General features: G+C 33.5%; 2 protein-coding genes across 3 annotated transcripts; both read left to right on the plus strand.

Moving 5' to 3' along the window:
- The first annotated feature begins 4129 nt into the window (after positions 1–4129).
- On the plus strand, positions 4130–11279 carry LOC113772527 (chromatin remodeling protein EBS-like). Of its 2 annotated transcripts, none has more exons than XM_027317139.1 (5): positions 4130–4554; positions 5234–5576; positions 5677–5745; positions 10055–10190; positions 11108–11279. In XM_027317139.1, the coding sequence occupies exons 1-5, from the start codon at positions 4482–4484 to the stop codon at positions 11258–11260; spliced, it is 774 nt and encodes a 257-aa protein (XP_027172940.1). In that variant the 5' UTR covers positions 4130–4481; the 3' UTR covers positions 11261–11279. The 2 variants fall into 2 exon arrangements, with proteins under 2 accessions (XP_027172940.1, XP_027172942.1); XM_027317141.1 differs by having other exon boundaries at positions 4132–4554; positions 11113–11231.
- Positions 11280–14823: 3544 nt separating this feature from the next.
- On the plus strand, positions 14824–18110 carry LOC113771442 (serine/threonine protein phosphatase 2A 59 kDa regulatory subunit B' gamma isoform-like). The gene is made up of 2 exons (XM_027316021.1): positions 14824–16083; positions 17409–18110. Exons 1-2 carry the CDS (start codon positions 14824–14826, stop codon positions 17775–17777), a joined length of 1629 nt encoding a protein of 542 aa, XP_027171822.1. The 3' UTR covers positions 17778–18110.

The following is an 18110-nucleotide window of genomic DNA, read 5'->3' on the forward strand; positions in this document are numbered from 1 at the left end:
ATACCCTATTTGCTAATTTAAATTTTTTTACTTCTTTGTTCATTTTAGTGCATGTCAAACGAAATCTTTTTACTTTATGTTCTTTTATTAGCTCTATCTTTGACAACAAGGCTTGCAAGTTGCCTTCTACTGAATGCTCCAACTTATCAAGCCAATTCACTAAAAGAATTGTAAAGTATTTTTGATTTATAATTATGCACAGATATTGCTAAATAAAGTTTGGTGTGCTCAATTGGATAGGTATGCTCATAATCCAGATGTGAGTTGCTTGTTTGGTTGAACAAGGCACCTACAAAGCCTCAACCAAATTGCTGCCGCCTCTTGCAAATATTGATATCATTTGTCTGAAGGATGCTCTCACGACACTAATAGATGTAGAGATGTAGTTTTCTTATTTCAACCCTTAAATTGTATTTTTACTTGTCAACAAAATTTTCATGTCCAATATCTCAACTCTAAAGTTAATAGAAAGATACCGAACGAATAAAGCATCTCTTGTATTTTATGGATGTTGAACTTAGTATATCAAAAGAAAAATAGAGCATTTTTGTCCCAAAGACTCGAGATGAATCTTTTTGGTTCATAACACTTTTCTAGTCATATTTTTTCTAAAGAAAGTGATGCATATATGTCATGTATGAAATTTAAATGGAAAAATTGGTAACTCAAAAAGGTCACACCAATTGGTCTCGCTATTTATTCTTCTAAATTTTAGCCCCTCACAATTCTAAAATGCACCATTTTAATCCTTCATTCTTTATTTTCTTGATATTTTGGTGATCCTCAAATAGCATGAGTGTAGGCCACAGTAGCTGTAGGTGCTGCAAGTCAAGAGCTAGTAGCACTACTAATACTGACTGGAACAATCTTTTATCATGGGTCTCAAGTAATTTGAGTAGCACTTGTAATGATAAAGAACCAAAATATAGGAGTTATAAGATGATGAACGTGGTGTTGGTGGTGCCAGAGGTGTTAGGGGAAAGATATAGGTGATTGGTAACAAAAAAAAAGAGATAGTTTGATCGCATGGGAGGAAGAAAAAAGTAATGACTATTGGGGTGGTGGAGGTAACCAATAAAGGTGCTACAAGATGGTTAGTGGTGAGACTAGTAAAAGCAGTGGTGATAGAGGTGAATTTGTTGTCTTTTGCTTCAAATTTGGCACATGTTGATCTAGTTATGTGGTTTTCTTTTTTAACAATCTTTCATCTAAAAGATGAAGGAATTAAAAGAATAATTTGGAAAGGTTAAAGAGAATGAGACCTATATGTTATTTAGTTTAAATTCTTTAAGTTGTCTTTTGCCCTTACTAATCAAATATGTGGTATATGAATTTGTTGTCTTTTGCTTCAAATTTGTCACATATTGATCTAGTTATATGTTTTTCTTTTTTGTACAACCTTTCATCCGAAAGATGAAGAAATAAGAATAATTTGGAAAGGTTAAAGAGAATGAGACCTATATATTGTTTGGTGTATACACTGACAGTGTATACACTATCAGCGTTGGATGAATGACAAATATGCAAAATTTAATTTGAAATTTAACTTTTACACACATGTCATGAATCAAACGGTGATACTGTATACACTGTTAGTGTATATAAAATTTACTCTTAAATTATTTGAGCTATTTTTTGCCCTTACTAATCAAATATGTGATATATGAATTTGTTGTCTTTTGCTTCAAATTTGGCACATGTTGATCTAGTTATGTATTTTTCCTTTTTTACAACCTTCATTCAAAAGATAAAGAATTTAAAAGAATAATTTGGAAAAGTTAAAGAGAATGAGGCCTATATGTTGTTTGGTTTACATTGTTTGAGTTGCGGTTGCCCTTACTAATCAGTTATGTGATATATGCATGACTTTCTCTGATGACAACATATGATAAAAGAGTGTTTAGTTGGGGGGGGATGGTGCATTTTGAATTTTTGCAGTGACAAATTGCTTCATTTTGCTTGTATGAGATGAAAAATCAACATCACCAAAATGTGATGGATGACTAATGTGGATTTTCCATAACCAATTAGTTGGTAATTGAATCTGTTTACGTTTTATTATAGGATAATTATAAAGGCCAATGAACTATATATATATATATATATATATATATATAATATTGTTATAGCAGTAAAGAAACGCTATGAGAGAAATAAAATTGAGCATTGTTCCGTCTTGAAAAGACAACATTCAGCAATCTAAGTAGAATTGTAGTTGAATTGTAAATTTGGATTCTAAAGCAATAAGGTATGACTAGAGCACAAAATTCCGTGAAAAAACAACATTCAACACTCAAAGTAGAATTGCAATTGATTTGTAAATTTGGATTCTAAAACAATAAGGAACGATCAAAGTACCGAATTCCAACAACTTAAATGAACATAACATTGAACACCAAATGTCAACTTTACTAAATATATGTTCACATTTTCTTAAAAAATGAAAAAAAAACTTTTTGCTATGTGATTGTATGTAATTTTTTTTTTGAAAGAAGAAACATTTTGATTAATATTAGAGTATGTTTGATAAAATAAAAAATTAAAAGTTGATATAGTATCTGAATATGGAAACTTAATTGTTAAAGTTTTAATTTGCTGAACCATATAGGTAAATTGGTTTGATAATCAGTTAATGTATAAGTGATTTGAAATATTTTAATCCATATATATAATAGTTTAAGTAATAATATGTTTATATTTATATTATATTTATTTTGTAAGTAGTAATTTTTAATACTAATAAACTATATGCTAATATGGAAAGTGTATTTGTGTGCGTGAGAAAGAGAATGTGTTTTATGTGTAAAATGCCTATACCTGACAAAAGAGAAATGCAAATCTATATGTTTGATGGAGAGATTATATTTTAAAATGTGTAGTATAAAAGAAAAATATGTGCATATGTGTAAAGCTCTGTTTGATAACTCAATTCAACATTTAAATTTAATGGATTCAAATCTTAACATATTTAGACATATTTGATGATAAAAAATAAAACATTTGAATTAATTAAATGACATTGAATTTTTTAGGCCAAATTTGTTTCAAAAAAAAAAAAAAAGATATACACTTAAATGTATCAAATTTAGTACTTAATAATTCAATAACTTAACAAATTCAAACTTTAGATTTTAGATTTCAGATTTCAATTTCATTAAATGCACTCTAAATATGTGATAAATTTTGAATATGTATACTTTTTAAGAGACGATGTGTATATGTCTGTAAGAATATGTAGAAGAATGAGGGAAAAAAGATTTTTTTGAGTAAGTGTTTTAGTTTAACAATTCAATAAATTAAGAGATATAATTCTGGCTAAAAATGAGTATATAAAAATTAAGTGAATCATGAAACAAACACAATAGACGAAGCAGTTTGGATTGTAGTTTTCTAATAAAAATTTTTAAATGTTCTATATACACATTTTTCATTCACTTTTCTATCTCACATACATTAAATTGCTACAGTATATTTTTTTTTTTATAAAAATTTCAAAAAATAGCAATCCAAATAGCACCTTAATTCTTTAATTCCAAGTGGTTAATGGAGTTCGTTAACACACACTTTTACCTAGGAGTGGGCAAAATTACCCACTAAACCGAAAATCCACTATGTCTAATTTGATCTGATCTAAAAATTAGGATACTCGATTGGTATTATTTGATCGGGTCAAAAGAGGGTTTTGGTATATTTAAAAAAAGGTGCTACTTATTTCAAATTTTTATTAATTTTGAATTCTTTAATTTTTTTCATTTTTCTTGGATTCTCTTTGCATGATTATTTCTTGGTGAAGACTTTTTTTGAAAAAAAAAAAAATTCTTTGTTAAATATTATATGAATATGTAAAATACAAATTTAAATTAGTGCATAAATTATTTTTAAAAAAAAATTAAATAATAAGTGGAGTGGGACGATTACCCCTTGATCCGATCAAATAACCGGACACCTCTAATATTTGGGACGGATAAAAATAAAAAAATAGTCGACCTCTTGTATAGATTGAGTCAGCAAGTGGTACATGAGACGGATACCCGGCTTGTGCCCCAACCGACTTTTACCACCCAACTTTTACCTCTAGCAAAAAGGCTTAGAAAAAGACTAGGTAGAAAGTCTAGGGAGGTACCACAGTATCAACTCCTATCCAAGCACCCACCCGACCAAGTCTCATTTCTTCCGACCCCTCTCCTCCGCCTTCTATCTCTTTCTCTCTCTCCGTTTCCCCCTATTTTCCAGCAACTAGGGTTTCTGCTTCCCTCTTCACTGCTCTATTTCCCATAAACCCAGCAAGACTTCTCAGTCTTCGGCTTTTCTCAGTATTGTCCAAGCCTTTTAACCCGAAAATAAACATAAAAAACCATTTTTCATATTTTTCTCAGTCCTTTTCGTTTTCCTACTTACTGATTTTCCCAGAAAAAAAATTTATCATTTTTCAGGGTTTTTGAGTAGTCAAAGCTAAAGGGCTCCTACTGAAACTGAGAGTTATGGCGAAGACTAAACCTGGGAAGAAGGACCTGGATTCTTACTATATTAAGGGCACCAACAAAGTTGTCAGACGTAATTTTTTTCTAATTTTTGGTTATTTTGTTTTTTTTTTGGCTTTGTGTTGTGCAAATTACAATGCCTGTTGATATTTGTGTTTTTTGTTGATGGGTTTAAGGTTAATGGCTTTATTTTGCAGTAATCAAGTTTTTAACATGCGTTTTAGACTGTAAATGTGGAAGTGTGTTACTTTGGTTGTTTCATTGCTCTTATTTTTATCGGCACGGTTTGTTTTCGCACATTTGAGCTGATTTGAATTTTTGGAGTTTGATTGCAAGCAGAAATGTTTGTTGATTTTGAAAAGTTTGAATTTTGAATTGTTTTTTTTTTTTGGGGGGGGGGGGGGGGGCTATGAGCATGTGCATTATGTACTGAAATGCAATGCATTTCGGTTGACTTGGTGCGTAAAGTAAAGATTATGTACTGAAAATCAATGCATTTCGGTTGACTTGGTGCTAAGTAAAGATTGAGGTTTGGTCTGTTGTATTAGTGGACATGTTTGGTTCATTTTTGGCTTTGTTAACTGTGACCTTTATCAGGTCATGGGGCCCGGAGTCTTGTAGACGTTTTTTCTTGCATTGTAAGCTTTGGACTTGGACTCTTTTGACCAGAATCTAACTGTTTGTACTTGCGCATTTATATGAGATCATGATTTTTCTGTCAGTAGAAAGTGATTTGCCAGCTATGTTTGCAGCTGGAGATTGTGTCTTGATGAGGCCATCAGATCCCGATAAGCCCCCATATGTGGCACGAGTGGAGAAGATTGAGGCAGACCATCGAAACAACGTGAAAGTCCGGGTAAGGTGGTATTACCGGCCTGAGGAGTCTATTGGGGGTCGCAGACAATTCCATGGGGCCAAGGAACTTTTCCTTTCAGACCACTACGATGTGCAGAGCGCTCACACCATTGAAGGAAAGTGCATTGTGCACTCATTCAAGAATTACACCAAGCTCGAGAATGTGGGTGTTGAAGATTACTTTTGTAGGTTTGAGTACAAAGCAGCCACTGGAGGCTTCACCCCCGATCGTGTTGCTGTGTGAGTTTGAATGTCTCGCATCTGTATGATGGATGGCACAAATTAAGTTCCTTAAGGCGTTTAATGGTTTTTTCTTTTTTGTGTTTTGTTCTTTCTATAGGTATTGCAAATGTGAGATGCCTTACAACCCAGATGACCTGATGGTGCAATGTGAAGGGTGCAAAGACTGGTAAAACTATTATTTATATTCAGTCTATATATGTGGTTTTAAAACTACTAATTTACATGTAAGTTGAACTAGTGTGTAAAAGTGAAATAAGTTTCTTTATCTCTTTGTTATGGTCATGGCTCATTTTAGGCACTGCTGATTGAGACTTGTTCTTAATCTGGTACTTTAAAATCAATTTAGAAATTTAATTTGTTTTGTGCACCTGTACTTTTGCAGATGGTTAATCCGTGGTTTTCCACTCTGGACAATTAGTTTTTGTGGTAACTTAGAGGATTACGAGAAGGAATATTTTATATTTGGTAAATATAAGAATAGAAATCATGAACTTGTTTACCAAATGAGCCATGTAAGAGAATCCTTTGTCCTTTGATAACAAAAAGTAAAGATCTTTGCTTCAAAAGAAAAAGAAACTAAAAAACCCAGAGGTAATGGAGTAAAAGAAATTGTATCCATAACACTTTATAATGATGACTGAAGGTCCACCAATAGTCGATCTTTTCCAGTGGCCATTCAGAGTTTGGACTAGTTATAGCAGGAAGCAGTGTGTTAATGGATCACTAAATGGCATTTGGGGTTCAGAGACACCAAAGTACAATCTGACAAGAAGGAAATTATTTAAGGAGCAGAAAATATGAAACTAAATGAAGATTTCTTGCCATTTTTCTCCTGAGTTTACTGGAACCCAAGACATAGAAAAGTGCAAGGAATGATCCATCATTCACTCAAGAGTATTATAAAGAAATTATCACTAAATGAAGTGTATTGACTATAGTTTTATAGCAAATTTAGAGAAAATACTGCATATTATACACATCTTTATAAGAAAAGACTGACATTTTACTGTAGATTCTTAGCATTATTCTTCAAGCAGGTGCTCTAAGTTAGTATGGTGCATGACCAACTAAACTAGATTTGACATGCCCTTTATGGCCGCCAAAAAGCAGAGCATCACTGTAGTGTAAAGAGAAAAAGGAAATGAAAAAAGAAGCAACATGCATTGTAAGACACATTTGTGGTCATAATTGTTGTAATTTTATAGTTGCAGTCAACCGATCTGGTGAAATGTTGTTCCTTTAGGTTGTGTTAGTTGGGTTCTTTTAGTGACAAATTATTCATAATTTGGAAGATTTTCTGTATACTTATTCGCCAAAGTGTATTATGGATATTTAAAAAATTATTACTAAAAAGATTAGGGAGAGAATGAATAATCGTGAATGTAAAAGTACACTAGAAGTTTCATTGCACTAATACATAGTTTATGTCTTCTCTTGGAATGTCCTAATTAGATCCAATTATAAAACACCATTTCCTTAGGCCTTAATTGAGGAAAGAAAATTAACTGTTTAATAACTTTGGAAGCCTGACCTGTTGACGAAATTCAACTATTTTACACCTTTACAGTTTGATAGTTCGTCACATTACTCTTCAATGGCCCTTGGAATTTAAATTGTAATTTTGAATAGTATCTGACAGTCCACTGACAAAGTTAAAAGAGGTTTTGGGCTTTTAGCAATTTGGCATTTAAGAACGAGGACATTAACTATTATATCACAAGAAATGCACATTTTGAATATGTTTGTCTTTGCACTTGTATGTGTTTATGCGGTTCATATGGTTCTTGATTATGCATGTTTGATTCATCAGATGCTTAAATGTTCTGACTTGATCATCTCTTGATGTAATATCTTTATCATGTTTTTGTTGTTTCAGCCAGCTGATTGCCTTAAGGAGAAAAATATAATTTAATTAGGCATCAAAACTGCCAACTGCCACTTCAACTGGTTTTCCTCTTTTATTTGGTTTTGTGTCTATGTTTGTGTATCTTGATTTTTTCCTGTTATTGTTTGTGTTCAGTTTTCTTCATCTCTTACTTGTCCCAACAATTTCTCATGTCAGAATTCTATGTTGTAGCTATATTGGAACTCATGCTTCCTTGAGCTATCAAAATTTGTGGATGAAACTATTTCTTTCAGATAGATGTAAGAAACAACTTGACTGTCTTGGGCTTGCCAAGAGTATCGTCATTTTTATATTGTCTGGTTATTTTCAAGCCTTCTGTTTTGTTTTTCTTTGGTTTAGAATAATTTTTTTTTAAATTACTGGTAAAGTGTATAGTCTTCCGGACTTCCAACAAAAATGGCTTAGGAGAGGTATCTAGAAGTGTGCCAATCTTCAATTTTGCAGAGATTATGTGGAATATGTATCTCTCTAAGCACATATGAAATGCATTGCATGCCTATATCTGTTCATCTTAGCTGCTTTTTCCCTTTTTTGGTGGGGGATTAATGGTTCCATGTGTTCTTGTGCTTCTCAGTGTTTATTCAATAAAAAGCTATGTAAATTTGGAACCTTGTGGCCCTAAATTGTGAAGAATGAGGAGACAGATGATGTTTTCAGTGGTGGCTCGTATCAAGGAAAAGTGCACACATTTTGTTGAAAACCACTATGAATGGAAAAGGCAGTGTAAATTGTTTTATAGAAGTACTTGGAGATGGCTTTTATCATTTTCAACGCGAGATCAAATGTTGTAAGATGGTAAATCCAAAAGGAGGAGAATTCTGTGAAGGAAATACGCTTCTCTTCTATTCAAAAGCTTGGCTGTTAAACACAATCTCTTTACAAAATGGGATTAAGTTGTATGAGAATCTTCAAGGAAGGAAACTTTTCATCAGATGAAATAGTTTGTATTACATTTCTCTTTTGTTGGGTCATTGTGTTCTCTGGAAGAAATTTCTAAGCATATCATGTAGATTATATATGGCCTATGCATTTGCTATGCCAATTAATCAGAGTTCCAGTTCCTGAAGTATGTATCAGATTTGCTCAAAAAAAGCTGAAGCAGGCATTGATGCTGACTCTTCCTACATAAGGCTTAATGTTCTGCAAGATAGATTAGCATTTGGAAATGTAACATAAATAGGTGAGTTGGCGTGATCCAAAGCCAAGAAGCTAAGAACTAGTGCAAAAGGATTAATGTGCTGATGATGGGTAGAATTGATCTATCGGTCGAGACTGAAGATCGGAATTGGAACAGGTTTCTGGGGTTGAACTTCTAAAATGAAATAAGATATGATGGCACCTCTGCGTCTCAGTTATAGCTATCTTATTTTTTTTTTTCCAGTGAAGACCTGACAGTGAGTAGCAGAACACTGTTATCCTAGCGATGGTCAGTGTTGGTTATTCTGATGCTACATATCAAAATGTATGCATGCCAAATAGGACATTATAGAGAAGTTTCTTGATTTAGCATCCCTTCCTAAAACATGTCAAAGACGAGCAAACTGATTCATTCTTCCTTTCTCCTTTTCTTGGAGTGAATGACACAGGATTTTCTCCTTTTTTTGGTTTCTTCATTTCTTCCCTGAAATCTGATTTCAAAATACCTTGCCTTTTCTTTTATTTTTTTTCCTTTGAATTTCCTGCTAAGTAATGATATATGTCAACTCTGGTAGTCATTGTATCTGAATATGTATGGAATGACTTTAGCTTGTGTTCTAAAACTTAGCCTTTTTGTTTATAGAAACCTAATGATATGTTCATCAAATATCATTAGATCAAATGCAAGGTTTCTCTTAGGGGATTTGGTTCAATTAGATGTGAGTTTCAATTTTGGTAACTAGAGTATATAATAACTGGGTTGTATGGCACTTCCTCCTGTTGATACAGCCTGGGAGGAATGTTTATAGTTGTCTTACCGTTGCTCAACTTATTGACAGGCTTTACATCTGGAACTTTGGATTTTTGAGCTGCTTAGATAGTAAATGTTTATAGTTGTGTTGTCTGTATCTCAAGTTATTGGGCTTTACGTCTGGAACTTTTGATTTTTGATCTGCTTAAAGTGCAAACGTTTATAGTTGTCTTACACTGTAATTTTGGAGTTTTTAGCTGCTTAGGCCTCCCTTCTGCTTCCCTTGGGCTGCAATCACTTCAAGTGGATTTCATTTGATAATAGTTGAATATTTAGATAAAATTCAGTCTAGAAGCAGCAATGCTGCATTGTTGTGGGCTGATTTCTGTTTATGAAATTGGACTTTGGCAATTTACTTGGTTCCAATTGTGTTTACGTGAGAGAAACTTCAGGCTACAGTATGTTCATGGTTCTGCTTGATGGTTATGATAGCTCTGTTTGGTTGCTTTGGCTGATCTATTGTAGGAAAGATTAACAGAAGTCAAGGATCAAAGAATCATGCTAATTTTGTTTTTTCAACTTAATTTGTATGCTATAGTAAATCTTACACTGTACGAGCCTGTAGAACAAAAATGAATAATAAGCGTCTTTCTTCATATGTGTGCACCACTCATCTTGCAGGTTCCACCCTTCTTGTATGGGCATGACTATTGAAGAAGCAAAGAAGCTGGATCATTTTTTGTGTTCTGATTGTTCGTCTGATGATGATGCAAAGAGGTCTTTGAACTCATTTCCTGTTTCACCATCTATTGAGAAGGTAAGCATGCATTACCCTGTGTTAATCTTGATTAAGATGCTTGTATCGGATTAAGTCTGATATGGTTAAGAATTTATGGCAATGTTACTGACAATAATAATAGCTTAATATAGATGTCTTGAATCTCATCCGTCAAACCAACAGTTTGCGGTTGCAAAGTTTGTTTGCTAAGTTTGTGTCATTGCATGATTAAATAGTTGTCAAGTTTGCCAATTTTCTTCAAGTCACATGAAAGTTGGAACACTTCAAAAAATATTCAGACACGGGTATAGAAAATTGGCTGGTAAAGAACACAACATGAAGATATATTGCTAATATCATGCTTTCTTATGCGGCTTAACTGATTCTGTTATTGGCTGAAGAATAGCATTTTTTTCTGCGTGTGCTAAAGAATAGCATTTTAAGAACATTGCAGCTATCGAGTAAAACTTTCATGCCTTAGCCTTAGATTGGATGTCTTGGGGTAAAAGGTGTCAGAAGGTAGTCTCTGATTTCAGGAGCATATTTTGCTGAGCACGGCCTAATTTTTAAGAGCCCAAATACAGTTTCTTTTTATCTATCCTAACAACATCCTGTCTCTGATGCCTTCGCCCTGTTACTTTTTGGAACAGATCAAAGGCATGTAGTTCTCTTTTCTTTTAGCACCATGTTTATCTCTGTCTGTGATAGTTGCTAGGGAAAGTTGAACGTTTTTTCAACATGAAAGTTTGAGGTCGTAAGCCACTTCTATTGTGTATTTGCAAGGTGTAAAAAATGTCCTCTAGCCTCTGCATTGGCTTCTTTTCTTGTAATATTCATGTGATACCCTTCCTTAAGAAGCTTGTATGTTTGTGAACTGTTGCTTATGATATCTATTCTCTGTTTCATTTAAATTCACTTGGATCCATCTGACTTTGTTCCTGTATTTGATTGCTAAGTGGAGCCTAAGCGCAGAAAGAGATGACAGGTTGATCTTGTTGAACTGCGGGGAGAGGCTCATTTTCGCGTTTAGCTCCAGAGTTTGTTGTTGTGTTGTTGAATTGTACAGTGAAGAAAAAGATACTGAGTGTGTTTGGATTGAGATGATTTGAGATAAAATAATTTGCTTCACAAATTCTAATCACCTTTTTATCTTCACAATTAATTTTTTTAATCTCGTATACATCACATCACAAAAAGTACTACAGTAATTATTTCAAATAAATCATCCAAATAAACTTCTATCCAAACAAACACACTGTGCTTGCAAAAAGACCAGATATTTCTTTATTCACTGCAAAAATGTCAACCTATAAATATCTGTATGAACATGAGTAAGAAATGACTGTTGATTTCTGATATGCACGAGTACAACTTAATCCATCCAGGTAGAAATTTCTGAAGTCATCTTTGTCAAATGGCAGAGAATCACATGAAATATGTCATGGTTAGATGAGGAAAAATTGTTAAAGAATCTGATGTCTCATCTTGCTAGTTAAACGAAGCAAAGTTTTGATGTGTTGTAATGCTACTCTATATATGCTGTACTGAGCATCCTTGCCCCGTGTAATTTCTTTAATAACAAGATGCAAGGAGGAAGGGGCAGATATTATAGAGTCCGAATCGTAGGCAGCAGCAAAACTTACCTGGAGTCGTTGCTGCAAGTGATAAAAAGATTAAATTTGTACACAGGCTTAGAATAACTGTCCTAGACAACTATGGTATAGAGCAGAGGTGTCAAGTACGATTCAATTATGTTGGGTTGTCCAAATTCGTTCATTAATAACCTATTAAAATTAGCCCATTAATTTTGAATGAGTCTAAAGGGGTATTTAATTGAATTTATTTAATTGGTAGATAGTGGATTCATTCAATTCATTGATTTATATTCATTTAAAAATAATTAAACATTTAAATTTAACTATTAGTGAGTGTTAAACAAATAAATTTGAATGTTTTACCTATCTAATAATAATAAATACCGTTATTAATTGTCAAATAATATGCAAAAAAAAAAAGAGAATAAGTAGAATTTTAAGTGACTCGTAAAATGGATAGTTGGATATACTAATATTTATTTATTAAATGGTTACCTATTTATACCCATTTATTTAAAAGGATAAATTGTGTTGATTCAATTATACTCGTTACCTAATTATGATTTGTTCAAACTCGTCTGAATCACTTCTTTTGACTCCTCTGGTATAGAGTACCTATAACAACATACCTCTATTCAAAGCCGTTCTTTAGGTTTATGATTACTTAAACATCAATTAATTAACTTACTATATTTAACAGGTTTTGTAACTACTTAATAATAGCTAAATTGCTGACTATAGTTGAACATAAAAGAGAGAAAAAAACACGATATTACGAGGAATTATGTTAAACTTAAACTAGACAATATTCCAGTTTATTAGTTTGGTCACTTAACAGCTCCAGGCAACTTGGGTCCAAGTTGCTTGACTCCTATAATTTGGGTTACGGATATGGACTGTACCTGCGAAAATGGGTCACCCATTTTAGACTTAAGTGTCAATATAATTTAAAAGACGTTTAGAATTTACTTTTTAAAATGGATCAATATTGGATGGAAGATATATAAGAGTATTAATTTTATCTTTATTTGTATTATTTTTTTAGATCTGTTATATCTATTGATTTTAGATCTATATGTATTCGTGTCATGTTTGTTTGATGTATTTTCTGCTATCAGTGGAGATTTATTTGAATGAAATGATCTTTTCTATATATAAAAAAAGGATCAATATTATAGATTTAAACTCAAATATAACCCAAAATGGCTCGTATTTGACAAGTTTAATTGATATATTAACACAAAGCGTTCACGCTTTCCGATTAATACCAACGATGAGTTGTAAAACAACCCACAACAATATTAGCTTACTTCAAGCATCTCTATGTGTGTATGTGTGTATATACATATATGCATGCATACATACATACATACACACACATATTTGGGTCCCAAGTTCAAGTAGCCTCATTGCTTGATCTATGATTTGAAAGGTCAAACGATAAAGAAAACCAAGCACATAATTTTCTTAAAGAAAAATTTATCACAATACACATGAGAAACAAAAAAAATAATTTTTTTTTTACCTAAACACTAGTTAGGGTTAGGGCCCCTATCAAGTGATAAATTCCAAAAAAACCATAAATCATTGTGATTTTAAATATGCATGGGAGCATGTTTCTGGATTTCCAAGTACACCGAGGAGAGGAGTTACATGCATTGTGGGGGAAAAATTGGTCAGGGCTGTGCTAATAATTCTGACCAGTTGACTAATAGTTGCAGGTTAATTGGATAGATTGGTATACTATTAACCCTTTATATTGCGGAATATAAATGTAAGATCCAATAAAATCTAGTTTGCTAAGTATTAATCACACAGTTATGTGAACGACTTATAATTTGTTGTATTAATCACACAGTTATGGATTAGATTTCACAATCCTAGGCACAGTTTTAGCTTCTTTCTATTGATTGAGTTATTTCGATACCATTGACTCTTGAATAAAAAATGACAATCGATTTTCGTTACAAACTAATCATGTCTCTTTGTATTCACTATGAATCTCAATTGACAAAAATGATGTTAAATCTTTGCAACATGTGTAGATATGATTTTTATCATTTCAAAAGCGTTTATGAGTTAAGCATCTAAGGTTGAGATTGCAAAAATTAGCTATTTTAGATTCAATTCCTCTCTTCCCCTTCTCTGTTTCGTAAATTTCAACCCTCCTTTGCCGAAAAGACTGAAAAAAAAGGCTTTACAAGGTGAGTTAAAGTGTCTAAGGAATGAAAACAATTTACAAGAGGATGCATAAGAAATTGCTCTTATGTTTTCTACAATTTTTCCCCCTCTGTTCATCGAAGATTGCAAAACACATTTCTCCTACTTTGTTGGGGCTTTTCTCCAATTTCTTTTAAGTTACATACACCCTTTCTGAAGCATAATCTTAATTCAATCAATAATATATATTCACAATGTTCTAAATGTAGACAATCCTCATGCTTTACATAGTTCTTCTTATTAATCTGATTTGAAGTTTGAACCCCCCAAAAAAAAAAAAAAAAAAGAAAGAAGAAGAAGAAAAAGAAAACTAAGCGCTACCAATCTAGTATTCAGCCACGTACAAAATTAGACCTAAGCCTAAAAATAGTACAGTATGGTAGGCCAGTGTAATTAAGGAAACTTTTAAGGGAAATCTTTATAATTATGGCAAATTTGAAGGCAGTTCGCATAATTATCCGCGCTTTACCTATTTCTTCCCTCCTAAATCCATCAGACTGAAATATTTCAAAATTAGGGTTTTTTTCCGATCAAAATCCATCGCCAAAATCCCTCTTCGAACGTTCTATACTCTAGGGTTTCCTTATTAATCCTCTCATACACTAAATTTCTTTAGTTCATCAGGAATTTTCTGTTTATCCCATTTGTTACTCCCTACATTGAATTGATTTTTGATCAAATTTCTTGGGTGTTAGATTGAATCTCATCAATTAAATCTTCAATTCATACCTCAGATTCATTGTTCAGAAGGTAAAACTTTTCTTTTTGGGTTTCTCGATTCTTGATGATTTCAGATTTTTGCCTTGTTTTTTGATTGATTTTTTATAGTGTTTGATATTAGGATTTTGTAGATAAATATGATGAAGAAGATAATTGGCAAGTTTTTTAAAAAATCATCGTCCAATAAGGATAAAGATTCCAATAAGAACAAAGATGGCGAACACTTTAATGGCTTCTCATCAGTTAAATCAGATTTTGGGATGAATGTTAATAACAGCTATAATTCCGTTGGGAAATCCAGTTCTGTTATGCGTTCTGGTGGTTTCTATGGTTTGAATCCTTGTAGCTATAGTCATGGAAATGCTGATCTTATGAACTTGAAGAAATTTGGTTCTAAAATGGGCACAAAAGTAGGCCCTGTTGGAAGGCTGGATAGTGATTCTTTGCCAAGGTTTGGGGAAGTTCCAAGTTCAGAAAAAGTGGGTCTTTTTATTAAGAAGTTGAATTTATGTTGCGTGGTACTTGATTTTAACGACCCCATGAAGGATTTGAAAGAGAAGGACATCAAGAAACAAACTTTGGTTGAGTTGGTTGAATTTGTGGCCATTGCAAATTTGAGGTTTGATGAGGTTATAATGCAGGAAGTTTTCAAGATGGTGTCTGCTAATTTGTTCAGAACATTGCCAGTTTCTTGTCAGGACATGAAAAGGCTACCGGTTAATATATATGATATGGAAGAGGATGAGCCAATAGTGGACCCTTCGTGGCCTCATCTGCAAATTGTGTATGAGTTTCTGCTAAGACTTTTGTCCTCCTCAGAAATGGATCCAAAAGTGGCTAAAAGATACATTGACCATTCATTTGCGTTAAGACTGTTGGAATTGTTTGATTCTGAGGATAAGAGAGAGAGGGAGTATTTGAAGAATATTCTTCATAGGATATATGTAAAGTTCGTAATGCATAGGCCATTTATCAGAAAAGCAATAGATAACATCTTGTACCAGTTCATTTTTGAGACAGAGAAGCACAATGGAATTGCAGAGTTGCTGGAGATCTTGGGCAGTATAATCAATGGGTTTGATTTTCCTTTAAAGGAAGAGCACAAGCTTTTCCTTGTCCATGTGTTGATTCCCCTTCACAAACCAAAGTGTCTCTCAATGTATCATCAGCAACTCTCTCATTGCATCATGCAGTTTTTGGAGAAGGACTTCAAGCTAGTGGACACTGTAATTCGAGGTCTTCTGAAGTATTGGCCAATTACTAATTCTGTTAAGGAGGTAATGTTCCTTGGTGAATTGGAGGCAGCTCTGGAAGCCACCCATAATACAGAATTTCAGCGTTTCATGGTCCCCTTGTTCCATCAGATTGCTCGGTGTGTCAATAGTTCACATTTCCAGGTAATGCAGATGCACTTTTGTCATTTTTTTTTGTGTTGTATCTTTTCAAAATCTGCAGTAACTTTTGTCCAACCTATAGCTGGTTTTCTTCTGTGAAATGTTTTTCCTCTACCTAGTGACTTCCTCATTCTATTTTCCTGTTAATGTTTTATTTGCTTACATTAGTTCAACTTTCATCTGATTTCTTGATAGATTTGCTCTAATTTTAGTTTATGGGGATCTTCTCCCTCCCCTTGTATTATGTATACATGGCTTGACAATCTGATCTCTTTAATTGTTCTACATTTTTTATTGATATTGTAGAAGAGTTAAATTCATAAATGCTTTTGACTTTGTGTTTGTTATATGTGCTAAAGTACGTGAAAGATGGATTAACATGATAAAAGTATTGATAAACCCTTCTAACTGCTTATATATAGTATTGGCAGTTTTGGACAAAGTCAGTACTAAAGCAATCTAATCTATCTTTAGACCAATTTTGGTTTCATACTCTGAGATAATTATAAGATGAAAAGTCTTTTGCTTGCATTTGGTCCGAGGGGAAGGGGAAAAGTAAAATTGAAAAGACCTAAAGAGATAAAAGGGATAGTGAAAAAAAAAGGCTTCAAAATAAGTATTCTTAAATTATGCAATGAAAAGAAGAATGCTACTTCATGTGAAGTTAGATCATTATGCCCCATTTCTTCCTTCCAGGTTTTGGAGTGAAGCCACCATTTTGATCCCTTGCCTTTTCATAAGAGGCAGGTTGTTCAATGGGCTCAAAGAGCTGTACGTGATGTTTCTTTTAAGCTTTAAGGGGATCTATTTTCCCTCATCTACATTAGATCTCTTGGAGGTCAAGTTGGTTTCTGTACCTTGTTGGTTATGATGTTTGGACGGAACTCCTGTTCATAGTTCCTGCTGTCATTGGCTTATAATGTTGTTTTGCAGTTTATTTCTTTAACAACTGTTTAGCATATGCTACTTACCTTCTTCATATTGCATGTTTTCCTTTCTTCTGATGCTGCTCGTGGACAAGAGTTCGTGATCTTAAACTATGATGTACAATTCTTGTGTCTTGTGTAGTATATGCCGCTTCTGAATGTCATCTATGCTTGAAGACCTAACTTGTCTTGCTGCATTTTTTTCTGTTTTCATCGCTGTTCAGGCAGAATAGTTTGTGGTCTTCAACAGAATGTATGACTAGCACTGTTCTTGTGCTAATGTGTTTCATTTTTTACCTATATAGAGTTGACTGTCTAGAGAGATTAAATTGCAGGGTGCCTTAAATGTCTGCATGATGTTTTCATGAGATGCATATGATCCTTTCCCTTTGGAACTTTCAGGTAGCTGAACGTGCTTTGTTGCTGTGGAACAATGATCATGTAAGAAATCTGATCATTCAGAACCGCCTCGTGATAATGCCTATTATTTTGCCATATCTGGAAAGAAACAGCCATATCCACTGGTATCAGTCGGTTCATAATCTCACGTTCAAAGTAAAGAAAATGTTTTTTGATGCTGACAAAGAATTCTATGAGGAGTGTATGGTGAGAGTACAAGAAGATGAATTCAAGGCTGCGGTGGCTCGTGAGAAGCAGGCGTTCACGTGGAAGCAACTAGAAGATCTTGCCATGTCCAAGGCTGCGAGGGAAGATGCTGTGAATGTCTCTAGGATTGCTTCCTCTCCAGTTACTGCTGCCAGCACCATCTAATCGTCAATTGTCAAGTTAGATATTAGTGCTGATGCAAATAATTGTCATCAGCTTGTTCGCTGACAGATATTGAAAGATGGACAGTTCATAAGATTAGGATCCTTTAGTCCCATGTGATGTTTTCCGTGCATATGAATGATAGAGTAAGAGGCTGGGAGTTTCTGTAAATACTTTTTTTCCCCCTTTTTCTGGGTAGAATTCTCCTTCACTCAGTAAAATATCTGCAGGAATTTGGTTCTTTTTTTTTTTGGTGGGTTCACCAATGAGGCATGTATCATATTGACTATCAGGGTAGTGGCTCATAAGATCTCTACCTGATCATAATCATCACAT

Source organism: Coffea eugenioides, chromosome 5 (genome assembly GCF_003713205.1).
Source record: "Coffea eugenioides isolate CCC68of chromosome 5, Ceug_1.0, whole genome shotgun sequence".
Lineage (NCBI taxonomy): Eukaryota > Viridiplantae > Streptophyta > Magnoliopsida > Gentianales > Rubiaceae > Coffea > Coffea eugenioides.

Bases quoted from the DNA above. Each gene is read 5' to 3' on its own strand.
- LOC113772527 (XM_027317139.1), top strand. From the start codon at position 4,482: ATGGCGAAGACTAAACCTGGGAAGAAGGACCTGGATTCTTACTATATT. The intron at 4,555-5,233 runs GTAATTTTTTTC...CTATGTTTGCAG, and splicing joins CACCAACAAAGTTGTCAGAC to CTGGAGATTGTGTCTTGATG. The intron at 5,746-10,054 runs GTAAAACTATTA...CTCATCTTGCAG, and splicing joins TGTGAAGGGTGCAAAGACTG to GTTCCACCCTTCTTGTATGG.
- LOC113771442 (XM_027316021.1), top strand. From the start codon at position 14,824: ATGATGAAGAAGATAATTGGCAAGTTTTTTAAAAAATCATCGTCCAAT. The intron at 16,084-17,408 runs GTAATGCAGATG...TGGAACTTTCAG, and splicing joins TCAATAGTTCACATTTCCAG to GTAGCTGAACGTGCTTTGTT.